This window comes from Eutrigla gurnardus, assembly GCF_963514095.1.
Source record: "Eutrigla gurnardus genome assembly, chromosome: 24".
Classification (NCBI taxonomy): domain Eukaryota; kingdom Metazoa; phylum Chordata; class Actinopteri; order Perciformes; family Triglidae; genus Eutrigla; species Eutrigla gurnardus.
The window spans coordinates 11,580,033-11,607,405 of NC_139935.1; the positions used below are offsets into that span (position 1 = coordinate 11,580,033).

At 42.0% G+C, this 27,373-nt stretch overlaps 1 protein-coding gene across 1 annotated transcript in view; it reads right to left on the minus strand.

The window, feature by feature from the left end:
* Positions 1 to 27,373, minus strand: part of LOC311010064 (scavenger receptor cysteine-rich type 1 protein M130-like) — a gene marked incomplete at its 5' end in the record, with an annotated part of 423,347 nt that overhangs the window by 10,110 nt on the left and 385,864 nt on the right. The window contains 5 exons of the mRNA XM_084004545.1: positions 3,930 to 4,214; positions 4,308 to 4,622; positions 9,624 to 9,908; positions 10,002 to 10,316; positions 13,340 to 13,630. Of these exons, the coding sequence (XP_083860671.1) occupies positions 3,930 to 4,214; positions 4,308 to 4,622; positions 9,624 to 9,908; positions 10,002 to 10,316; positions 13,340 to 13,630 (1,491 nt within the window). The remainder of the gene's footprint in view (positions 1 to 3,929; positions 4,215 to 4,307; positions 4,623 to 9,623; positions 9,909 to 10,001; positions 10,317 to 13,339; positions 13,631 to 27,373) is intronic.

Genomic DNA, 27,373 nt, shown 5'->3' on the forward strand with positions numbered 1-27,373 from the left:
GGGCTGTCACAACCTTCAGCCTGGTGATTTCAACCCTGAAGCAGTTCAAGCGAAGGAACGCTCTCCAGCCCAGGTGGACCGGTCCATCTCAAATACTGCTGACCAACAACACTGTCATGAAGTGTGAAGGATACCCCACATGGATCCACTCGTCACGCTGCAGAAGATCAACAGCCCAGCGGGATGCCAACATGGACCAGTGAAGATCAACAGCCCAGCAGGAGAACAACCCGGAGCGGTGCTGTTCTGACCAGATGCTGATGGAGAACACCAACATGGCTGCTGCTTGTGACCGGATTATCACTTCTGTGGCTCCCTTGCAGTACCAGTATTAAGCAATGGGGACAGAAGGTTGCTTTGGAAGATCCCCCTCTTGATACTGAAACCACGGAGCCACCAAAAAAAAAAAAGAAGCATATTAGCAACATCTCGTCCCTGCTTGAATGCTCCATCCTTCAACAGAGACGGGAAACTGGACCCGATACATTTCTCACACATGACCAAATTATTTCTACAAACACTTATATCAACCTGCCTAGAATGATAGCTGACAAAAGCTTGAATTCTAACCATAACAGTTACACATGATGAACTCTTCCCACTGATGACTCATCTCACACCCATGAACTTTCTCCAGTTTTCACCTGAAATTAGAACTTTATCCTGCAAAATATCCATAAACAAGTGTCAGGCGTGCATGGATGCCCCTGCTACCATCCCTCTTAGTGTAGTTCCAGGACCATTAGAATTGTGTATTAAAGGCACCGGAAGTGGACATGACATGAATTTCAAATTGTCACTTCGTGCTTTCCTCCATGACCAACAAGGACTTTGTTTGGACTTCAACCTCGTCTACGCCTCCTGCCTACAGCTTTAGACAATCTTTTTAGCATCTCAGGGTGACACTTGTGCAGTGATTTGTGTTGAATGTTGTACTTATGTGACAGATTATCATTGCACGCATTCAACACAATACTGATGAGGTGCACACCAGCAATATTAGCAAAACTTTTGAATGATTGGAACGAATATAGAATAGATGTTTTTGTTGTTATGTTGGAATAATCTGGTTTTTATTACCCCTTATTATTTTTTCTTGTATCAGAGCAATGTGTAAAATTATTACAGCTAAGGTGACTACTCAATGAACTACTCACGACGTACCTAAATAATTATTTCATGATGTTTTTGACAATTTGTGTAGAATTGATGTATTGTAATTTTCTTACTTCACTTGATTACATTTTCTTGTGTATTTAGTGTTGTCCTATAGGACAAAATGGGGAATTGTAGAAGAAATTGTGTTACCTTACAATTCTTATTTGGTTTTGGTATAATGTTCCTTTCTCTCTAAACATCAAATGTCCTGCTGAGCTGTATCCATTGTGTTAACCCTTGCCGTATTGATGAAAAGACCCTTTGATCTGTCCCCCTTCCTGGACCGTCTCCGAAACACCTTCATCTCACATACTTGATCAAGGCCTTCATGAATGGCCCCTGTTGTGAAACTATGTAGAAAGATCCCAGCTGTTCCGAGGGAAGTCACACCTTTATGTTGTCTCAGGACGTCTCTTCCACTTGGGAGAGACGCGTATTGAAGCTATGTAAATCCACTGTTTAGACCTGCCCCTTTGGTTCTGTATAAGTTGTCTCTTGCCTCACATCATGTAGAATGGACTGTGTGGCAACTGCGACATTGCTCTTTCTCCACTGTCAGTGATTAAACCTCATTTGAACCAGCCACTGAATTGGACCTGAAGAGTTTCTTCCACACATGGAAACGTGAGTGCAGTGTGTAATACTGTAAAAGAAACTTGTACTGATGAAATCAGCATGTGGATAGTATTCAGTTTAGTGTTCAGTTCACTGGACAAACAGAACATTCTAGTAGAGGAAACATTCATGGTCAACTAAAGAAATAGGACAAACCTGAAATGTGGATATAAGGAACATTTCCAGGCTCCACTGCCGTCCTGAAAAACATCTAAACATTCTGACCACCATTGTTTCCATGAGGTCAAAGGAACTTTTCATTTGGAGGGCAGAGACTTTTTATATGAGACACTAACTTTGTTTTGAAGCACGACTTCAATGTTTTGAGTGAGTTCTGACCTTTTGCAGGTGAGTTATGGTGTTGTGTTGGAACATGGAAGCTATTTAGACAAATCAGGTTCTGAGAATATTAACAAAGTTTCAAGAGATGAGCCAAAGAAATTGAAATAAACTGTAACACCAGAACATGTTTAGAACACCACAGCCTGCAGCAGTGTTACATCACATTTACATGAATACACTCTAACAACTGTTATCCATTGTTCAACACTTTCAATATGTTTTCAAGCAGAAACACATCATCATCTGCAGATCCTCTATTCTGTTCCTTCTGCTCAGAGACTCCACAAACGTTGCTCTCCACACAGAGAAGTTACAACTTTGGATTCTCTCTTATCTTCCTCAGAATAAAGCTGTGTTTAGAAACAGAGCTGTAAGATGTAAAAGCCATCGGGGCTGGACTCTCTCCTTCTAAGGAGGTGTTCAGGGTGAAGGACTCCACGTGGGGGTGGAGATACTGACGAGCCCCCGACTGAGCTGCTCAGAGTTGTGGCCACTTTTGGTGCCTGCTATGGTGGCAACCAAAGAACCTGCTGGTGGAAACCAGCGGCTCAGAAAGCTGTGGAGCTGAAGAAGGAGTCCTTTCAGGCTGCTTGGTGGTCGGCCCAGAGGACTCCTGAAGCAGCACACGTGGAGGTTTCTCTCATACAGATATCTTGGTGCATTCAGCAGATATGTTGAATATGTTGAATTACCAACAGCTGACAGCTTTCTAGATAAGTAAGAATGAAGAAAGTAAAACAACCACATTGCATGCATCTTTGTCATGACGTCATCGCTTCTAGAGCTCCGTCCATATCTTTGTTTCATTTCACAGAGCGCTGCCGCGCCGTTATTTCTGCGTGCGCTGCTGTCGCTGTTTCTGTGGTGAGATTGTGATTCAGAAAACTTTACTGTTCATCAGACTTCATGTGTCAAAAGCATCCGTTTATGTGGGCAGGCCAAGACGAGGAGGACGAGATTTCCTAGTGTTAAAAACACATTTCTAACAAAACATACACTTATTTCATTACATACATGTATACATTCCAATAGTACTGATTTGTTTACTATTCTAATTATATTCGGTTCCAGAAGTTCGTTCCAACAGCCCTAAAACATTCTAGTAGTTTTATTATAATTCCTTGTTATTCAGAGACCATGAACATGTGCATAAATATGCAAATGTGTGTGCAATCATTTAAGGACTTTCACCCTGTCTGAAGTCAGCGCGTCTGTCGATCCACTGGCCGCTATTTAAGTTTCACTATCAGTTGTGAATCAGTTCATTTCTCAATGTTTCTAACGTCAGATTGTGTTTGGAGCTGCTCATCACATGGATTCTTGTGGGTCATTTGATGACAAAACTCAGAAAAAACGTATCATAAACATCTTCGACATGACTATCAATCACTGTGTGTGTGTGTGTGTGTGTGTGTGTGTGTGTGTGTGTGTGTGTGTGTGTGTGTGTCAGCCCCGCCCCTCAGTGAAACAGACAGAGAGGAGAGACGCTGGATGAAGCGGTGTCCGTTAATTACACTAAAACACAGGAGAGACTCTCAATGTGTTTTTTCTCTTTTCTTTCGTCAAACGCTTATAATGTTATATATATATATATATATATATATATATATATATATATATATATATATATATAGAGAGAGAGAGAGAGAGAGAGAGAGAGAAAACAAAGAATTCAATGAAATTCCGCATTTTACAGCTGATTACATTTTCATTGTCAAAATATGTGATTCTGTCATAGGGCCCTACTCGGCACGCCCCAGTTTGAAAACCACAGTCATAGATGATGTCATAGATGATGTCACTGAGGGGCTTACCTGAGCAGGTGAGATTCAGGATGGAGGAAGAGGGGACTGATGTTGCACACTCCCTCAGAGTGGATCCAGAATGAACACAGTCAGACCTGATCCACCACACAGGTCTGAATGAGGACTCCTCTCTCTCTCCTACAGAAACAGCAGAGCCACAGTCCAGCTCTCTACAGACAACAGCTGCTTCCTTCAGGGTCCAGTCATCGTCATACACTGGTCTCCAGTCTCCCTGATGTCTCACCTCCAGTGTTCCAGCACAGTGACTGGCTCCTCCCACCAACCTGACAGGCTCTGAACAGAAAGAAGAGAGTCGTCAGTCAAAGAGCAAAGTGAGTTTGATGAGAACAGAAATGAACCAGATCAAAGCTGCAGCTCCTCTTCTACCTGAGCAGGTGAGTCCAACAGCTTTGCCAGGTGAGCAGGTGTTTCTATCTGAGCCTGAGCTTCTACAGTCCAGGAGAGCAGACTCATGGCCTCCACACTGGAACTCTTTGGTCCACGTTGGAGCCCCCACGTCTCCATAGAGCGCCCCCTGGAGGACTGAAGGAGCCCCACAGCCAAGCTCCCTACAGACCACCTCTGCATCCTGCTGGTCAAAGTCAGCTTCACACACTGAGGACCACCACTGGTTGGACTGGTTGGACTTCACCTCCAGTCTGCCTGAGCACAGACTAGTCCCATTCAGCAGCCTGACAGAGTCTGGAGAGATGATAGAAGATCAAATAGAGAGAGAGAAAAGACACCAGACACCAGAGAAAAAGATGTCATGAAACTATTCAGTGATTCAAACTGGACTCAAAACAATTCCACCATCAGTTCATCATTTACAGTTTTTCTCAATTGCTTTGCCACAATTCTCTAAAGATAATGAATATTTTCTAAACAACATGTGTAAACCTCCAAACCACTGGCCACTGCTTCACAACAGATTATCATTTCTCATTCTTTTAGAGAAATTGCAAATGTTTTAGCACATATATGCAAATGAGTACAATTATCTACAATTTGCACAATTAATGATTGAACATATCTTGCTGATCAAAACTGATTATGTTGCTTCTCAGTTGAATAGTTGTTCTCTTCAAAACATGTATGAATTCTTTCATGGTGTGAGTCATCACATGTACAATAGTCCATTCAACTGTCTATACTAGGGGTGTCAACGTTTAATGCTAATGCTAATGCTAATCCCATGAAATCAAAGCCATTGTAAGTGGTTGCGCATGGATCCCGTGCTGTTACTATAAGCCAACGTTGCCTGGCATGAATTACACTCAACTGTTGTACATATAATACTACACACACAGGGCTTGATGTTGTTTTGAAGGAGCGCCGTCTGCATATATTTCTAGTCAACACTCGACCTGCATCAGCGCATGTGAATACGAGCGGATCTGTGCGAGCAGGCAGCGCGAGCGCAGCGGATTTTGGACGGAGACACACAGCCGCATTTTGATTATAAAGTACCGGTCCGGTCCGGTTCCGCTCACACCACGAGTCTGAAGAGTGCAACAGCTTATCAAAATACAGTGTCAACTTTCCGAATTTTCAAAGTAGAAAGCGACATCGTGGTGGTTCAACGAGGCGGACGGTCATCAGAACAACATCAAGAACGTACACGAAGAAGAACGTAGCGGGGGCGCGCGGTGAGGATTGTTGTGGCCGCGCGCCTTAAGGAGCAAGTCTCCACTGTGCTGCGCGGAGATGAGAGAGGGCAGCTCATATCAGACACTATACGGCCAGCCCAGCATTTTTTAATGTTTTTTTTTTTCACTAAACGGGCCAGTAAATATTCCTTCGCGGGCCGGATACTATAGCCGTATATATTGGTGAGAAATAAACGAGGAGGAGGGAAAATGACGTGTAAACGGTTATTGATTTTTCTAAACGGTTACGATTTATTATTGTATCGTTGACACCCCTAATATATACCATGAATATCATCAGTGGTGGACAGTAACGGAGTATATTTACTTAAGTACTGTACTTAAGTACATATCCAGAGGATTTTGTACTTTACTTGAGTATTAGATTTCTTTGGTACTTATTACTCTTACTTGAATACATTTCCAAGACAAATACTTTTACTTTTCAAGGGCGTAGAATTGGGTAGGGACGCTAGGGACACGTCCCTACCAATATTCAGCCGCTACTGTGTAGTCACTATCAATACAACCGCTGTCCGTAGTGTTTAGTCAATGATTATGGCACACAAAGGGTCGGTCTCTGCTAGAAGTCCCGCCTCTAACCTAAATACCGCTCCCTGATTGGCTGCCGGTTTCTCGCTAACTTACATGTGATTGGCTGTCCCCACTGTCACTCCTTCTGCTTGTTAAAACTACCTGCAACCTGCTAGTTGGACCGGACGAGAGGCAGTGCATGTTATCTGCAGGTTGTCAACATGTTCGGCATTTGTTCTTCCTGGGTCACGTCAGCTAGATGGATATTAATATCAGTGGTGTCATTTACATTTGTGTTTGTGTCTGTTTGTGTTCGTGTACGTGTGTACGTGTGTGTACGTGTGTACGCGTGTACGTGTGTGTGTGCTGTCCAGGATTTGAAGGATGTCAAAGAAAAGAAAAGTGTATAAGAGACTTCTTTAGGAGTCAAAGTGTAAGTTATTTCAAGGGTGTATAGGTAGAGGCTCAACAATACAGATATTGAATAAAAGAGAATATTTAATGCCAAAGAGATACACTTTGTTAAAGTTATTTTTTCATTCTTATTTTCATGTATTTGTGTAGAAGAGAGCAACGGTTTAAAAACAGAAATAAAGAACATTTGTGGTGGAAATACAATAAAACCTCAGATTCTAGATGATCATGTGATTTTATAATTATCAAATATAATTAATTCATATTAAGTAATCTTAATATTTAGTAAAAGCCTTTTTTGCTCAGGCAATAACTGTACCATCAAGCTCTATGATCATTGTATCCCTAATGTATCTGTTCATGTCATGCATCAACACATTGTGTAAGGTGACAGACTGCAGAGAGGCTGGAGGAGGTAAGGAGAGGCTGGAGGAGGTAGAGAAGGAGAGGCTGGAGAAGGTAGAGGAAGAGAAGCTGGAGGAGATAGAGGAGGAGAAGCTGGAGGAGATGGAGGAGGAGAGGCCAGAGAAGGTAGAGGAAGAGAGGCAGGAGAAGAAGGAGAGGCTGGAGGAGATGGAGGAAGAGAGGCAGGAGGAGAAGGAGAGGCTGGAGGAGATAGAGGAGGAGAAGCTGGAGGAGATGGAGGAGGAGAAGCTGGAGGAGTTGGAGGAGTAGAGGCTGGAGCAGATAGAGGAGGAGAGGCCAGAGAAGGTAGAGGAAGAGAGGCAGGAGGAGAAGGAGAAGCAGGATGAGATGAAGGAGGAGACTTGACAATACTGATCTGACAGAAATCTGCCAGCAGTTCATTTCTGTTACAGACCGGCGTGGGCATGTGTTTGGCTCTTTCAAATAGAAACAACCAGTGGACACTAATCTGCTTGTATTTAAGTATTAGTGACAAACACATTTACATTTCATTTATATTTATTTACAATGTTGTATTGTATTTATGTATTTCCAATGTTGTTGATGGACAGTAGGCTATGTTAATTGACAGTATGATGCACAGTAGCACTACAGCCCTGAAGCCCTGCACTAAAGAGTAAAGATGAGAACTCTTCGAAGTTGCCTACTTGTCTTTCATTAGTTGCTTTAACCTATAACATCTTCATGACGTGAAATTATGATTGCTCGAGTTAATTTCTAGAAAGGCTGAAAAGTACTCGTTACTTTCAGGTCTGCTCTTTTTTTTTTTCTTTCTTTTTGTTTTAAATACTATTGAACACAAGCTGTGTTTGTCAAAGAAGGAAACCTATCACAGTGCACGCTCTCCACTGGGATCTACGTAAAAGCAGAAATACGTAATCCCTCCCCATAAGGATACCGCCAAAGTAGCCACGCTCTCCACTGTGTTTGTCAACACAAAACCGCGACAATGACTGAGTCTCAGACTGAGTGTGATAATGATCCGGAGGAACTTTCAGAACATCCTTGGCCTTATCTGGACTCCATGTTTGAGTTTTACAGAGTAAAAAACATGGACACAGACAAACAGTCATATATTTTCCAATGTGTATTGTGTTTGCCGAAGGAAAACTACATCTCTGCTTTCAACAACTCCACGTCCAACTTAAAGAAACACGTTGACGTAAGTTAACCAGACTTTCACCGTGTGTTTTTCCTATTTGTCTCGGTCAATGTCATCGTGTTGTGAGAATGTGAGTGTGTGTTGATCACAAAAACTACATTTTGTAGGAAGTGGCACTGTGTGTGTGTGTGTGTGTGTGTGTGTGTGTGTATGTGTGTGTGTGTGTGTGTGTGTGTGTGTTGTGGTTTGAAACGGAGACAGACAAGACAGACATGGGGAGACAGAGTTTGTTGTGCTCCTATATTGTCCTTCCTGTAAAGACAAGTGACCTCAACATTGAGTTATTGAAAGCAGAGATGTCGTTTTTTGTAAAACAGTGATTCTCAACCAGTGGTGTGGGGACAACATTGGTCTTTGAGGGGGTTCCAGTTCCCAATGATAGAGAGTTCGTTGGACGGTGCAGGTTCATTTGGTTACAATTTCAATGATTGTTAATAAACATCTGCAACATCTGCTGTAGTCCTGTGATCCCATTCATTTTAATTGAAATGTACTCTTACTCTTACTTTTATTTAAAGTAAATTTAATAGCATGTACTTTTGGATACTTAAGTACCTTTTAAAAGCAAGTACTTTTTTACTCTTACTCGAGTACCATGTCGACTGAGCTACTTTTACTTGTAACGGAGTAAATGTTGACCGGTAGTATTTGTACTCTTACTCAAGTACTGGGGTCGTGTACTCTGTCCATCTCTGAATATCATTATGTACTATGGAGTATTTTCTAACGTCCACTAAACTGGTAAATTGTCTGTCAGGAGAAACTTGAACTTCACTAACCAATGAGGAGTTTGTCCCATCTTACATCAACCAATCACACGTCATCTCCAGTCAGCTGACAGGTGCTATTCATGAGTACGGCTGTTACCAAACATATTTATAGAGCTGGACTACAACAGAATAACCACAATGTCTGAACATGGAGGAACCTGCTCAGGTACATCATGAACAGGGCAACTGTAACCGTTTCCATGGAAACGTGAGTGCAGTGTGTAATACTGTAAAAGAAACTTGTACTGATGAAATCAGCATGTGGATAGTATTCAGTTTAGTGTTCAGTTCACTGGACAAACAGAACATTCTAGTAGAGGAAACATTCAGGGTCACCTAAAGAAATAGGACAAACCTGAAATGTGGATATAAGGAACATTTCCAGGCTCCACTGCCGTCCTGAAAAACATCTAAACATTCTGACCACCATTGTTTCCATGAGGTCAAAGGAACTTTTCATTTGGAGGGCAGAGACTTTTTATATGAGACACTAACTTTGTTTTGAAGCACGACTTCAATGTTTTGAGTGAGTTCTGACCTTTTGCAGGTGAGTTATGGTGTTGTGTTGGAACATGGAAGCTATTTAGACAAATCAGGTTCTGAGAATATTAACAAAGTTTCAAGAGATGAGCCAAAGAAATTGAAATAAACTGTAACACCAGAACATGTTTAGAACACCACAGCCTGCAGCAGTGACACACAGCAACATTACTGATGATGTCATAGATGATGTCACTGAGGGGCTTACCTGAGCAGGTGAGATTCAGGATGAAGGAAGAGGAGATTGATGTTGCACACTCCCTCAGAGTGGATCCAGAATGAACACAGTTAGACCTGATCCTCCACACAGGTCTGTATGAGGACTCCTCTCTCCGTCCTACAGAAACAGCAGAGCCACAGTCCAGCTCTCTACAGGCAACAGCTGCTTCCTTCAGGGTCCAGACATCGCCAACCACTGGTCTCCAGTCTCCCTGATGTCTCACCTCCAGTGTTCCAGCACAGCGACTGGCTCCTCCCACCAACCTGACAGGCTCTGAACAGAAAGAAGAGAGTCGTCAGTCAAAGAGCAAAGTGAGTTTGATGAGAACAGAAATGAACCAGATCAAAGCTGCAGCTCCTCTTCTACCTGAGCAGGTGAGTCCAACAGCTTTGCCAGGTGAGCAGGTGTTTCTATCTGAGCCTGAGCTTCTACAGTCCAGGAGAGCAGACTCATGGCCTCCACACTGGAACTCTTTGGTCCACGTTGGAGCCCCCACGTCTCCATAGAGCGCCCCCTGGAGGACTGAAGGAGCCCCACAGCCAAGCTCCCTACAGACCACCTCTGCATCCTGCTGGTCAAAGTCAGCTTCACACACTGAGGACCACCACTGGTTGGACTGGTTGGACTTCACCTCCAGTCTGCCTGAGCACAGACTAGTCCCATTCAGCAGCCTGACAGAGTCTGGAGAGATGATAGAAGATCAAATAGAGAGAGAGAAAAGACACCAGACACCAGAGAAAAAGATGTCATGAAACTATTCAGTGATTCAAACTGGACTCAAAACAATTCCACCATCAGTTCATCATTTACAGTTTTTCTCAACTGCTTTGCCACAATTCTCTAAAGATAATGAATATTTTCTAAACAACATGTGTAAACCTCCAAACCACTGGCCACTGCTTCACAACAGATTGTCATTTCTCATTCTTTTAGACAAATTGCAAATATTTTAGCACATATATGCAAATGAGTACAATTATCTACAATTTGCACAATTAATGATTGAACATATCTTGCTGATCAAAACTGATTATGTTGCTTCTCAGTTGAATAGTTGTTCTCTTCAAAACGTGTATGAATTCTTTCATGGTGTGAGTCATCACATGTACAATAGTCCGTTCAACTGTCTAAATGTGTCAGCATATATACCATGAATATCATTATGTACTATGGAGTATTTTCTAACGTCCACTAAACTGGTAAATTGTCTGTCAGGAGAAACTTGAACTTCACTAACCAATGAGGAGTTTGTCCCATCTTACATCAACCAATCACACGTCATCTCCAGTGTTGGGACCTAACCGTTAGGACTACACAATGCGGCCTACAGAAGCCTACACATGTGGCCAGGACAAAGGGACAAAGGGGAATAAAAACTACACCGCCATTTTAGTTTCACATCTCACCCAGGTGAGAGATGCGACACCTCACAACCAGTGCCTATTGGCTGACAATCTTCAGGGAACCCCGGGGGGTCCCCTGGAGCGGCCTGAGCTTTATAAACCGAAGCCGCCCGGAGAACGCTCTCTTATTCACTCTTACTCCGACTCCTACTCTGGCGTCTCTTCCTACAACCGGCGCAACACCACGTTGCAACGGGAGGCGACCCCCTCCTGCAGCGCACCGCTGCAACAAGAGGAACCAAGCCGGTTCCTGCCTTCCAGCTACCAGACGCTGTCTGAAGTAAGCTGACTAAATCGCCAAGCCGCGATTATATCGCCGCTCGTGGAAGGAGGAAACACCAACTGTTTCCTTTATTTGAGTTCGATCAACGAGAGGAAACCCGCTCCGCTCTCGTCTGGACGAAGCCGACTCATCACGTCCCCCGCTGACGCCGGGGACTCACGAACCACCGCCGTTACGGAACGCCGTCATCGTCTTACGCAACGATACCAGTAAGAGGCTATCAGTCTGGGCAGAGACACAAGTGATAGTGTAGGATATGCTTGTAATTCTTGTTAATGTGTTTTAAGTTCTGATCGCGGACCGCCGAGTCCGTTGGTTCATGTGCTGCTGTATTTGAATACTGATTGTGTACCACGCAGCTGGGTTGATTTCTGTAACAGTGTTTCCGACTAACCTCCGCCATATTCGCGAGCTCAGAAAGCCTCTACTATCAGTTAAAAGACCGGTCTCGCGGAATAAACGCCAGTTCATTCACGCGAGCCCGTGTGATAGCTGCACGCTTTCTGTCCCTCCGAATATCGCTCGCGCATCCTCTCTCTCTTTGTTTGTGTCCCGCTAACACACACACACACACACATACACGCCGCACACACGTGTCCTAAGCCAGCTGTTCCCGGCGGGCGCTAGGGACATAGCTACATCTGGTGGCTACATACGGCTATCTCTCTCTCTCTCTCTCTCTCTCTCTCTCTCTCTCTCTCTCTCTCTCTCTCTCTCTCGCTACTCCGTCAGACCTCAGTGGCTCCGCCCCTGACCGCTGCGAGGAATAGCTCCATCCGGTGGCCGCCCATAGCCATCTCTCTCTCTCTCGACACGCACGCACGCACACACACACACGCACACACACACATACGCACACACACACACTCCACGTGTGTATCTCCCTTTGTTTAAGCTTAGCTTTGTGTGTTAGGTAGTTAGGTAATAAGGCTTTGTTAATTGCAGTGTTATTGATTGTGATCGTTATTACTGACTTTAATAAATCTTATTATATTATAACTAGCGGTCTCTTGTGCTTGTTGTGTATATGTCACTGGATAACAGCAGGTTGTGAAGGCTAGTGCTTGAATTTCACGCCTTTTTAATTGTTCGATTGGTTTTGTACTCCTATGCCAATGATCACGATGATTGGCATGTGAGTATAAAACCTTTATATTGAGACTGAATACAGTTTTAGGTTATCTTTTCCCTGATCCCAGGGTGGTGCCCCATTTATTCATGATTATATCATGATAATATATTAAATATAATTATTAATACCGATAATCATATTGATATTGATAGTTAACTGTTGATAACCAAATCTGCTCCTGCTACAACCCCAACACCAGTCAGCTGACAGGTGCTATTCATGAGTACGGCTGTTACCAAACATATTTATAGAGCTGGACTACAACAGAATAACCACAATGTCTGAACATGGAGGAACCTGCTCAGGTACATCATGAACAGGGCAACTGTAACCGTTTCCATGGAAACGTGAGTGCAGTGTGTAATACTGTAAAAGAAACTTGTACTGATGAATCAGCATGTGGATAGTATTCAGTTTAGTGTTCAGTTCACTGGACAAACAGAACATTCTAGTAGAGGAAACATTCAGGGTCAACTAAAGAAATAGGACAAACCTGAAATGTGGATATAAGGAACATTTCCAGGCTCCACTGCCGTCCTGAAAAACATCTAAACATTCTGACCACCATTGTTTCCATGAGGTCAAAGGAACTTTTCATTTGGAGGGCAGAGACTTTTTATATGAGACACTAACTTTGTTTTGAAGCACGACTTCAATGTTTTGAGTGAGTTCTGACCTTTTGCAGGTGAGTTATGGTGTTGTGTTGGAACATGGAAGCTATTTAGACAAATCAGGTTCTGAGAATATTAACAAAGTTTCAAGAGATGAGCCAAAGAAATTGAAATAAACTGTAACACCAGAATACGTTTAGAACACCACAGCCTGCAGCAGTGACACAGAGCAACATTACTGATGATGTCATAGATGATGTCACTGAGGGGCTTACCTGAGCAGGTGAGATCCAGGATGGAGGAAGAGGAGAATGATGTTGCACACTCCCTCAGAGTGGATCCAGAATGAACACAGTCAGACCTGATCCTCCACACAGGTCTGTCTGAGGACTCCTTTCTCAGTCCTACAGAAACAGCAGAGCCACAGTCCAGCTCTCTACAGGCAACAGCTGCTTCCTTCAGGGTCCAGTCATCGCCATCCACTGGTCTCCAGTCTCCCTGACGTCTCACCTCCAGTGTTCCAGCACAGCGACTGGCTCCTCCCACCAACCTGACATCATCAGGCTCTGAACAGAAAGAAGAGAGTCGTCAGTGAAAGAAGTGAAGATTCTGCTTTCTTTCTCTCTTGTTCATTTCTCTATTTACCTGTTGAGTTGTGATTTCCTTCAACCTGGAGTCCTGGAGAAACACAAACATATATATTGTTTTCATTCAATGAAATAAAATCAACAAACATGTTTTCAAATGATGTTGAAGAGAGCGAATATCTGGTCGATGTGACCACTGCTCTTTGAAAGTCCTGTTTGTGTCCACTCCTGCATCCATCCTTCTGAGGACAAGCAGATGATGGAGGGAGACAGGAGAGAGACAGACAGCAGATGATGGAGGGAGACAGGAGAGAGACAGACAGCAGATGATGGAGGGAGACAGGAGAGAGACAGACAGCAGATGATGGAGGGAGACAGGAGAGAGACAGACAGCAGATGATGGAGGGAGACAGGAGAGAGACAGACAGCAGATGATGGAGAGAGAGACAGACAGCAGGTGATGGAGGGAGACAGGAGAGACAGACAGCTTAGCTTCTTTTTAAGTTGTGATTTAGAGAAAATGGGCCTGCAGCCATATAAACTACATTAACTAGCTAAAGTTATCATTAATGTTAGCTTAACCCATTTAATCCCAAATTTTTCCCAGACATGGAAATATCCAAATCATATGTCATTACTAACCCTTTTCAATAATCAATCATTACTTCTGAAAATCTTCATGGAAAATTAGGTGAAAAGTGTGTTTTATGGTCACAAAGGTGACCGGTGGGATAATGTCTATGTTAGCATATTTCTCCTTCACAGTCTTATAAAATACTTCTAAAATGTAAAACTCTGTTTCTGGCAGCATCTCCATCATCGCCACTAAAATACTTCATCACATGCTAGTGTGACTATTTTACATATCAAAAGTCCTCATACATCACCGATATGAATACAGAAAGCAAACTCAAAACATCTCCTTTATTGTAACATTGTGACTTTTGTAAAAATGTATTGAAACCTTCATGTTCTAACTTTGTTCTAACATTTTATCTTGTACTTTAGTTCAATATTACTTTAGTGCATTCATTGTAACATTGTAATATTTAATCTGTAGACCAGTCACATGATTCATTTACAATATAGGGGTTATTCAGGATAGAGGTATTCTGCATTCAAGAAGAGGAAAGCATCAAACTAACTTTGATATATACATGTATATATTTATGTGTGTGTGTGTGTGTGTGTGTGTGTGTGTGTGTGTGTGTCTCCCAACATAGTCCATATCTGACCCATCACTATCACCATCACTGAGGACAGCATCTTTCTCATGTAACAAGTACATGTACATCTAGATACTGTACATTGTGTTATCCCACTGGTCACAACATGTTTCTTCATTCTGTGACTTCAGTGAACAGAGTTGAGTGATTGTAAATACATATATCAATACTAAACATCTTAAAGATTATGTGAACCAGAAATATTAGTCTTATCTTCATATTAACATACTTTACTAAGCTTGTTTTGTCGGAGCTTTCATGCAGCCATCCTCCTCTACAGGTGCAACCAGGAAGTAATCAGCTCTGGTCATGTGACATTTACACTAAACATGCAACACTGCACATATGTCATTGAGAGGTTTTATTACTTCAATACTTTCTGGAAATGGATCGATACAATATTCAGTAATGTTTTTAGGACCTGTTAACTGAAAATGTTTTAATGGTTACTATAGTGACCGATGGGATTAAATTTAAAGTGCACAGCTTAACCAATGTTAATGTTATTTAATTTACCTGACAATGTTCCTCTCTCAGCCTGAACCATCATAATATCAAATAAAAAGGATACAAATTATGATCTCAGGCTCCATTTTAATCAGATCAGTTAGTTACGTCTTCTTTGTGCTTTAGGGTCAACAGCAGCTGGTTGCTAAGCAACGGGAGCGGCAAAGTGTGAGGGCGGGAACAGCAGGTGACTCAAACAGGAAGTCCTCTGTAGATCAGACCGTCTCGGCCTTCACGTTCTACGTCAGCTGTGTTCTCTGAAGGATGCAGCCGCTGAATTTAGACACAACTATTGTGTTTCCTGTGACCCCTCCACAATAAAAGTGTATCTAGTTGAGGTGTTTTAATGTGAAGCAGCAGCATTTAAATGCAGCTCTGACACAGAGTGAACAGGAAACAGTGAGGATGATCAATCAGATGGACTTACACACAGTAACACTGATCACATGCTGCATCGTTTGTCACAAGTCTGAATATATGGCGGACTAACAACACCAACCGCTGCACAGAGAGATGCTTACTGAATATACATACAGTGATTGTAGAAATAATACATGTAACCACTTCAAAACATTCATTTCACAAATACTTATTTAGAACAATGATAACTGCAGCTTAGAAAAACATAAGTAGACACTGGCTGCAGCCCAACCCTCCCACAGTAGAAGAATGGACAGATATGATTAATGATAGATACTGAATGGGAAGAAAATCACCTTTTCACTTCATATACAAATGGATCAATTCACAAAAATATGGTCAAAATGGGTCTCCTTCATGAAAAGACACAGACGGATCTAAGGGAAGTAACGGATTAAATATGAAAGTGTCCTCAGCTAATTGAACGGTCATTTTAAAAGCTGATAGACAATCTCCCTACAAAGGTGTTTTCTCTTTTCATGTATTATTTTCCCACACATCCCTGCTCTATTTCACTTGTTCTAATGTTGGGAAAAACCTGATTCTTATCCCCTCCTCTCCAATGTTTTATTTTTATAGTTATATATACTTATCCATGTAAATGTGTATACAATCTGTGTCCATTTATAAAAATGTATATATTATTGCTTTCACAGTCGTTGGAAAATAGCATGTCATTTGAACCCCAGCTGTAATTCAGTCTGTCAGCCGCTAGAGGGAGCTAGAGGGCCATCAATCTGACCGTCCGAATACACGGAAGTACATCTCTCATGTGAAGAGATGCACAAAGATGCTCCTGAAGTACAAAGCTGAAATCTAAAAACTGCAGTTTAAGAGCAGCAGATAACTTTACAGAGGATAACATGTTTGAGAAATATAATTTAAAAATGTTATGGAATGTAAGGGCAGAGAAGAAAATACAAAGAGATATGTTTGCACTGAAATAATATATGACTCAGGAATGTTTGTTTCTGTGTGAAGTTCACAACATTTTTCTTATGAAAATAGAAAAGTAGTTGTTGAAATATGGATTTTTCTGAAAAATAGACATGTAAATAGTAAAATGTTGATTTTTCTCACGAAAATTAGAAATGTTAAAAATGTTGGCCCACTAGGGAGCCTTGTCTGGGTCATGTGTTCTTGAGAGCCAAATCATCTGTATTTTTTTTAAATTGGTACAATAAACTTTGATTGCTAGTATATATGTTGTTGTATTTATTAAATGAGTGAGCTATAGTAGGCCAATGGAGTGACAAGGTTATAATGGTGGAAGTGTATGGTGATATATCTGGCCCTCGGGTCGTGAGGTGAACATTTGTGTGTCCCTCCCTTTCATCAAAGCTGCCCTCCCTGTTCTGGATGAACTGCTTTTTACTTCCCTGTGATCAAAAGCAAGGAAAACATGATTGATGTATGAAATACTCTGAAAAAACAAACAAACAAACAAGAAATAATAAATGACTGAAATAGAATGAAAACCTCTAATTGGATGAAAACCCCGTGGAGTGGAGCCTGGCGGTGTTGATGTATGTGAGCAGTTTACTTCCCTGTAGGGCTGTCAAAATTACTCTAAAATGACGTTCAAATATTCCCTTTAAAAAAACACATATATTCAAACATATTCATATTTCTGGTTGTGCATTAGGCACATCAATAAAAGGACAAATTAATACAATGAGACATAACTACTTGTATTGGTAATTTATTTAAGTTTAAACATATTTAACAACATATTACCTACAAAAATAAGGAAATGAACTGATGGACAAGCGGACCTCTCTCTCTTCCTCTCTCTCTTCCTCTCTCTCTCTCACGTTCTCTTTCTCTCTCTTCCTCTCTCTCTCACCCCCTCCCTCTCTCTCCCTCTCACGCTCTCTCTCTCTCTCCCTCCCTCCCTCCCTCCCTCCCTCACTCTCTCACCCCCTCCCTCTCTCTCCCTCTCACACTCTCTCTCTCTCTCTCTCTCTCTCTCTCTCTCTCTCTCTTCCTCTCTCTCTCTCACGTTCTCTTTCTCTCTCTTCCTCTCTCTCTCTCTCCCTCCCTCCCTCACTCTCTCACCCCCTCCCTCTCTCTCCCTCTCACACTCTCCCTCTCTCTCTCCCTCCCTCCCTCCCTCCCTCCCTCCCTCACTCTCTCACCCCCTCCCTCTCTCTCCCTCCCTCTCTCTCTCTCTCTCCCTCCCTCCCTCCCTCCCTCACTCTCTCACCCCCTCCCTCTCTCTCCCTCTCACGCTCACTCTCTCTCCCCCTCCCTCCCTCCCTCTCTCTCTCCCCGTCCCTCCCTCCACATATCGGTTTAAATGAACGACAACAAGAAACAAATGCTGATCAAGAGTTTAGAGCAATTTAAGGTTGTGATTCTTGTCCTAAATATGTCAGGCTTCATTCAGTGGTTGAAACTAATATTATTAACATTAATTGAAGTTGCCACTGTTTTGTTTTTTTAACGTATGATTCAAAATAATTTCACATTCGAAATTCTGTTTTTAACAACTATTCGAATATATATTTGAATTTAGAATATTTGTCGACAGCCCTACTTCCCTGTGATCAAAAGCAAGGAAAACATGATTGATGTATGTAATACATACTAAAAAAGAAATAATAAATGACTGAAATGGAATGAAAACCTCTGATTGGATGAAAACCCCGTGGAGTGGAGCCTGGCGGTGTTGATGTATGTGAGCAGTTTGTTCTCATTTAAAGATCCAACACAAATAATATCACATCATCTTTAAAGCAGAGTCCTACCTGAGATCCACAGCAACAGAACCAGCACCAACAGGGGGTCCATGATGTGCAGGTAGACCGTCTGTCTGCCCGCCTGTCTGTCTCTGCTCTGATAAAGACCTGCGCTGTCGTCAATGTAGATCTGTGTACAGGAAGAGGTGGAGCTTTACTCTTTACTTAAAAACATTTCTCAGAACTGCATTTCTGGGAAACCAAAAAACTTTTAATCAGACAAGAATCTGCCTACTGAGGACATTACATGACTGTTACTATGACAACCAGGAAACCAGGAGATGTTCCTATGAGATTAATGCTGTCAGTGTGGTCTTATTATTTCCGCTCGATGTTTCAACAACAAGTCTTTCAGAGGAAACTGGATTACAGCTTATATTAACTGTTGATGGATCTATTGAATGTTTTAGTAATCAATCATTGAGTCTATAAAACACCAGTAAACGGTATAAAATGTGCAGCCCAGTCTGTCAGAATCCGAGGTGAAGTCTTTAAATGTCTTGTTTTGTCCGACCAACAGTCCAAAAGCCAAAGAGATTCAGTGGATGTGGATCTCTGCAGGAAGCTCCGAGCTGTCCATTCCTGTTGGATTCCTTCTAACTTCTGAATTCAAACATCGTCCCTCAAACTCGTAGCAGGAAAATGATGATGAGAAACGGTGCAGGATGATATTTGAGTGTTTCAGTGTGTCGTCTCCTTGTTGACTGCAGTCTGTGTGTAACTGCTGCTGTAACTGACTGTGTCTCAGTCACTTCACTGACATCATGTTTCAGTCTGACTTTGACTTTCATTCGTCCTTCATAAAGCAGCAGGATGTTTTCAGCTCTGCTGCTTTCTTTATTCAGAACACCTCATATTTTATTGCTCTGGAGGCTCATTTTATTCTGAACCTGTAAATCTGTTTGTGTTGTTTTAGCTGCATTCGGCCTCCAGAGGGGTTCCACCTTTGTCACGGCCTCCTGCACCGCTTTAATCTGGCGCTCAAATACTCTAGAAAACAACTTTGACAGGTACGGTGGCTGAGGAGGAACATACAGGGTGAACTTTACAATAGTGATCCAGCGCTTTATCAATACATTACAACCAGAATCAAAGAGAGGGAGTGAGGGGGGCTCACAGTCTGGTTATGGGACCAGCCGGTCATAAACTGATGCACGGTGAACCTTTGCTGAACAACATGAACAGCTTCATGAACACAATTCAATAACATTCATGAATATAGGCCAGAGATCTTCAACATGGGGTCCTGGACCCATAGGGGGTCCACGGATTTCCAGCAGGGGGTCCCCAACATTATTTGATCCCAAACCTTTTTTTCTTACAAAATTAAAAATATCTTCAAAAATACACATGAACAGAAATACAACATCTAATAAGAAAATATAAATGTTAATTGTTGTGTAAATGTGAAATTGTGATGTAGAAATGCCAATATAGATTTACAACATGTTCTGTAAATATATATTTCTGTCAACAATTATTATTTTAATGGCTAAGCATTGCATACATACATCATTACAAAGTACCTGTATACATGGCACTATAGGCTGCACTACACATTATTATTGGCCCGGCTTAATAAGGAACATGATTAATATGATATGTAATAGGAGGCCCTCCACCGTGTCACTATCAGCCAAGGGGCCCTTGGCCTGGAAACCGTTTAAGACCTCTGATATGAATGAATGTAAAAATATGGTCACACTGTTTAAATAATGACAGTAGGCTACTTCACTGGATGGAAACTTGGAATGAGCAGTGGGATAACCGGAATGAACACATTAGTTTCCCAACAAAGTGACAGAGATACAGATAAGACTGATAGATCCTGGATCTTAGCCCGGTCTGGAGCAGGCTAGCTCCACAGGATACATCTCCATGGTGACCGATGCCATGACATGAGACATACTTTCATGGAACCGGATCAAGGCTAACTAACCTAACCCCGGACTCTGAACCTGACCTACGAGTCACCATGGCAACCAGGAGAGTTAGAGATATTACTTTTGTGTTTATGGAGAAAACAAGCTCATCCTTAGAAAGCGGAGCAACACAGCTGCAGCAACGGAGCAATAGTTGGTCTGGGAAGCAAATGTAGACCGAATTAAATAGTCATTTGATTTCAAAGTGAAGAACATTTTCTTTTTAGGTCCACAGCGCAGTACAGCGGCGTAACGGTAAGCAACGCTGACTAATACAAACCCGACTGAGGTTCAGTTCCTGTTGGTCATGGCTGAAAGTTGTGGAAATAAAAAGAAGAGTTTTGATTTAGGTTTAATCCCACAGACACAAAAAGAATGTGGCTGCAGCTGAAAATGAAGCATAAGAATATTGTGCAGCCTAAGACATGGTTTTAATCATATTTCACATATTAAACAGAGTTAATATCAGTGGCTATTTCTACTTCCAACAGAACGCTGCTTCAACACACAGAAATGTCCTTAAACATTTCAGAAAACTCCCGTTTGCAAAAAAACCTAAGAGTTCTGCAAAGAATCTGGTCTGAGATTACGATATGAAATAAAGAAATGGAAGGCCGGAGAATATTGTTCAGATGTGTGATGGATGGTGAGGTAAAACTGAAGAGTTCTACTAAGTAATCAACATCCTCTCCAGACGCGAGGCTGCTAGAATCACTTGTGCTTCCATATCGATGGTTGACGAGGAAAGGACTCTGCAAGTTTCCACAGCTGGTTCAGGATCAGCAAAATGGAGGAGACAGACTGGGAGAAACTCAGTTTGTTGAAGCTAACCTGCCAGCGAGCAGGTTAGCTTCACAGAGTCAGTTACCATGGTAACAGTTTACTGATAAGGAAACGTCAGCCTGTTAAAGCCTGAACGTATTAAGTGTATGTTGCAATAACAGCTGAGTGGAAGGAGAGGCGGTTTGAGGGGGAAGGGGGTGGAGCTGCTGATTCAGCTGATAACGACACACACGTGCACGCGCTAGTGCTCGAGACGGCAGAGTGTGTGCAATCAGGAAGTAAGCATCGACACACAGGCACGCCGTCCAAGTTTACCTCCGGCCCGACTTTTTGATTGACGGGGTTTTTAACCTTTAATGGCAACTTTAATCTGCAGAATCAAGATCACTTTAGGTATTTACAAATCAGGGACTTTGTCTGCAAAATATTTTTTTTAAAATGATACTACAATGGGAGAGGAGATCCTAGACATTTTTCAAAAAGCCTGTAAAAGAAGCTACTTACCAAAACCAGAATATCTAAATGATATTGAAAAGAGACCATTCTCTGAATATTAAAGCAAGATGGAAAGCAGAGTTTCACAAGCTCTCCCTCCTGGAGAGAACGGGACTCCATTATTCTGAACTCAGCACAAAATACTCACTTCTCTAATCACTCTGCTTGCTGGAGGTCCTGTTGAAGCATCTTCACATTTCCTGGAATCGCCCTTCTGTGGCTCCATTTTGGTGTCCATGGTGTCCTGGAAGCAGTTTTTAAGATGAAAATCTATTTTAGTGTTTAAATCTTGTACCTGGGTGATCTAGAAGGGCTTTCGACTAACATGTAGAAGTTAACTTGACTGACAATTATTGCAGTGTATCTGTTCAAAGATTGGGTTGCAAAGCAGCAGAACATTTCCAGTACATTTTCTGAAGACTTTCCATGGGAAGTTACGCTGGGGAATTTGGGAAATATTCATATATTATATTTGCACTTTACAATATGCAGCTGCAGTTTTGTGGCATTCTTCACGTATGTCTTTTCACAATATTTACACATATACAAAGACATTTTGTGGTAGAATAAGATACCAGCATTGATACTCTCAAGTGTACTTGCATGAAATCTGGTTGTTTCAGTCAAAATTATGCTTAAGTACATTTTCCACAACTATATTAAAAATCCCTGGTCAGGACCAACCTTCAATTTTGTAAATTCCAGGTTTATTCCCATGAATTCCTGATAATTCCCATGGAAAGTTTCCAACTGAAACTTGCATTAAGCAGCCCTGTGACGTCACTGCTCCTCTCCTGTCAGCCTCTCTGCTGCTGTGAAGACACACAGCGGTGGTAGGGAGGACGAGCTGGTTGTCTCAACCTCAGAGTAACAACAAGTTCACCTGTTTCCAGACACTTGACGTTAAATTATGACTCAACTGTTTTAACTTCAAACTGACATTCGTGTTGTTTAATCCGACGTTCCGTTTGTCGTGTAAAACATAACGGAGGACACGAAAAACCCATTCTAACGTTCGTTTTAATGAATCATTTCACTGTACGACTCCAGTAAACCTGAACCCAAAGTCCGTCTCATTCTCTCCGTGGTCTCTCCGCTTCGCTGTCCGCTCTTCCAGCGCCTCATCCAGCCCGCTGTTCCCCCACAAACACGCAGCAGAGACGGCAGAGACACACGGAGCAGTGAGGGGGGCGACGCGGCCAAATGTCCGTTCAGAACAGAGTTTTGAGTTCATAGTCTGCAGCATGCTCCACGTTATCACAAGTAATTAGTGGAATTATATTCATTACCAAAGCATTGGTTCATTAATTATCAAACTTCCTGGACAATAGAATGATTAAGAGAGCGAAGCTGGGAAGTGACCATGGCGGTGACTCAGCCGTGAAACCCGCAGCCACAGTAACATATTAGTGGAGGCTAGCTAGCTAATGCTAACTAGCTACGATAGTGTCGGTCCTCGAGCGAAAAAACAATTAGTAAACACGAATATTACGTCCCCGTATGAAAAATAAACCAAAGGATTTTACTTTACGTTGCTACACCATATATTAATGGAAAACATAATTTATGACATCATTTAAACTCACCTCTTGCCGCTGTAGTTAGCTGAGCGGGAAAAAGTCCTCTCTTTGAAGAACCGCGTTACGTTGAGTCGCTCCGCCTCGGCCGTTGTCGGGTAAATAGGCTCCCTCCGCCGGTGGCAGTATTCCTTTCTTCTTTAATGTATTTCACTTTTCAAAGTGTTTATATTTTGTTTGGAATTGGAATATAAGACGTTGATATAGTTTGTCATAGTAGGAAATGCCCATACTACAACCTTGCCATGGTTTAGAGAAGACCATTGATGCTCGTTGCCATTTAGTCCCTGAGGGTTCAGGTCTGTGCCACGGTCAAGTCCTGAAGTGCGCGAGGGCTCGCGGACATTTTGAGCCCACTTTTGATGCTGACTTTACCTGAAGGAAATTACCCACAGACAAAGTGCATGTGTGGAATATTACATTTACACATATATTAACATTAAAGATTTAAGGAGCATAAAACATTTGAAATCATAGGAATGTCATCATAAAGTAAAACTTGTGAATCAATGATTTGACAATGAGATCTGGTCTGGGATGATAAGATCCTGGAAGACGTTCAGATCAGGCTGTAAAATATGTGAAATAAAAACCAACACTTTCAGATCATCAAAATAAAGCGACATGCGGAGTGATGTCCTATTTGTATTTCTACCATTTCAAGCCCTCACAGCCTCTCACACTCACCATATTTGACAGTATGTGACGACGGACTGCCGTTACGTCGGTCATAAATCAGACGGGTGTGTAGAGGTGGATACACAGGTGGAATGAGACGCACACATATTTGTTTCTTTATTGTATGTTTAGGGGGTGAAGGAAAGGTAATGGTACATGCCAATTAGGGAAAGGAGGTGCTGGGGGGATTTAAGCGGGTCATTTGGGGGAAGATACGTCGTGGTTTCTTTGTTTCCTTCTTTTGACAAATGTACTTATTGTAAGTCGCTTTGGACAAAAGCGTCTGCTAAATGACCTAAATGTAAATGTAAATGTAAGATGGTGTTGAGTGAGGATGTGTGGGAAACCTGTTGTGTTGAAGGTAGTGATGGTGAGATGAAGCCTCATGAAACATCAAAGCCTCTCAGCCAGATGAACCACCCAAAGCTTCAAATAAGTACGCTAGGGACCCCTAGTGGTGAATGAAATAATGAAGAAAGTCAAAGAGTTTCCAGTCAACCTAACATGAGATGTTTGCTTCATGTGCCGATCCAACATCAAATCATTTGAGAATTAAAGTCATCTTGGTGATACATGTGTGTGAGTGTGCCTTTCATAAATAGTTCTGAACTCAAGGTAGAAAATAAGTCATTCGGTAAAATTCAAACCTGGATTTGAACCATCAACACTTTGATAATGTGTCTTATTCCTTAGCCACTACACCACCATTGTCTATTTGTAGCATGAGATAGTAGTAATACTTATAATAATGATGTATAATAATAATCATGGCATTCCTCTCTGCTTGCTGGCTGGTGTTCAGAGGGTTACCTGGGGTTGCAAGTGTTGCTGCTGTCGGTAAGATGGAGCTCAATCTGCTGCTCACCAGGATTTGGACTGAAAAAGTATATGTACATTCAAACATGGAACATACGAAGACAACCATGCATAAAAACAATAAATCATCCAACATAGAAGGACGTACATAGCTGGTAACCAGTTAAGGACTAGAGTGCAAGACGATCTGAGCTGTGCATTTGCCCTACCTACTAGTCAAAAAGTACAGTGCTAGTACACATTTAAGGTGCAGTGCACACTAAGTGCTAGTGCATATTAAAGTGCTAGTACATATTAAAAAATGCTAGTACAGATTAGGTTAAAAGTACAGTTCTACACATTTAAAGTACAATAAATGCTGGTGCATATTAAAGTGCTCGTACAGATACAGATTAAAATACTGGTACAGATTATCAAATCAAATCAAATCAAACTTTATTTATAGAGCACATTTTTCACGACCAATGGTTGACCAAAGTGCTGTACAGTTCAGTAAAACAAATACAATACAATACAATGAGAATAATAAAAATAAATAAAAATATACACAAAATACAGTAGACTGGTGTCATGCTCAGCCTGAATTAAAAGCCATGGAGAACAGGTGGGTCTTCAATAGGGACTTAAAAACCTCTAGGGTCTGGGCTGATTTAATATGCCAAGGCAAGCTATTCCAGAGCCTCGGGGCAGCTGCCGCAAAGGCTCGGTCCCCTCTAGTTTTAAGTCTGGTCCTGGGGACTTTCAGGAGCAGTTGATCTGCCAACCTCAGTGCTCTGGCTGGATTGTGACTGTGTAAAAGTTCAGATAGGTATAGTGGAGCCAGTCCATTTAAAGCTTTAAAAACAAATAGCAAAAGTTTAAAATCAAGCCTGAAGCGGACAGGGAGCCAGTGTAGTGAGGCCAAGACTGGTGTAATGTGGTCGCGCTTTCTTTTTCCAGTCAGAAGACGAGCGGCAGCATTTTGCACGAGCTGCAGGCAACGGAGCAACGACTGGTCGACACCAACATACAAAGAATTACAGTAATCCAGCCGTGAAGAAATAAAGGCATGGATCACTCTCTCTAGGTCTTTGGGAGGAAGATAGGCCTTAATCTTGGCTAAGAGTCGAAGCTGGAAGAAACTTGTTTTGACAACAGAGCTGACCTGCCTGTCAAATTAAAAAGCACTATCTAGTGTTACTCCAAGGTTCTTGACATGAGTGCGGGAGTTTGGAGTATGTGGGTCCAGAAAACCAGCAGAAAAATCCTGAATATTTTGCCCAAACATAATAATCTCAGTTTTGTTTTCATTAAGGTTGAGAAAATGTATGTCCATCCAAGTTTTTATATCAGATAAGCAATCAAGCAATGGCTGCAATGTATCCTTACTCTTGGATTTTAAAGGGATATAGATTTGTACATCGTCAGCAAAACAGTGGAAAGAAATGTTGTGTTTCGCTAAGATGGATCCCAGGGGCAACAAATACAGTAAAAACAGGATAGGGCCCAAAATAGAGCCTTGAGGGACTCCACAGGTGAGAGGGGCAGCGGTAGAGGAAAACTCCCCCAGGTGAACTGCGAAACTCCTATCAGAAAGATAAGACTCGAACCATTTGAGGGCAGTACCTGTGATGCCTACGCACTGTTCTAAACGTAACAGAAGGGTCCTGTGGTCCACAGTGTCGAAGGCAGCTGACAGGTCTAGGAGCACAAGGACAGCAGAGTTACCTGCATCAACAGTTAAAATAAGATAATTAAAAACTCTTAAAAGGGCCGTTTCCGTACTGTGGCGTGGTTTAAAGCCAGACTGGAATTTTTCATTGATGCCATGGAGAGTTAAAAATGATTGCAGCTGAACATACAGTGCCTTGAAAAAGTATTCATACCCCTTGAACTTTTTCACATTTTGTCACTCTATAACCACAAACTTAAATGTATTTTATCGAGATTTTATGTGATAGACCAACACAAAGTAACACATAATTGTGAAGTGGAACGAAAATGATACATGGTTAACAAAAATTTAAGCAAATAAAAATCTGAAAAGTGTGGTGTGCATTTGTATTCAGCCCCCTCTACTCTGATACCCCTAAATAAAATGCGACTGCAATCAGTTGCCTTCAGAAGTCACCTAATTAGTTAATAGAGTCCACCTGTGTGTAATTTAGTATCAGTATAAATATAACTGTTCTGTGAAGGCCTCAGTGCTTTGTTAGAGAACACTAGTCAACAAAGAGCTTCATGAAGACCAAGGAACTCACCAGACAGGTCAGGGAAAAAGTTGTGGAGAAGTTTAAAGCAGGGTTAGGTTATAAAAAAATATCCAAAGCTTTGAACATCTCAAGGAGCACTGTTCAATCCATCATCCAAAAATGGAAGAAGTATGCCACAACTGCTAACCTACCAAGACATGGCCGTCCACCTAAACTGACAGACCGAGCGAGGAGAGCACTAGTGAGAGAAGCTGCCAAGAGGCCCATGGTCACTCTCGAGGAGTTGCAGAAATCCACAGCTCAGGTGGGAGAATCTGTCCACAGGACAACTATTAGTCGTGTACTCCACAAATCTGGCCTTTATG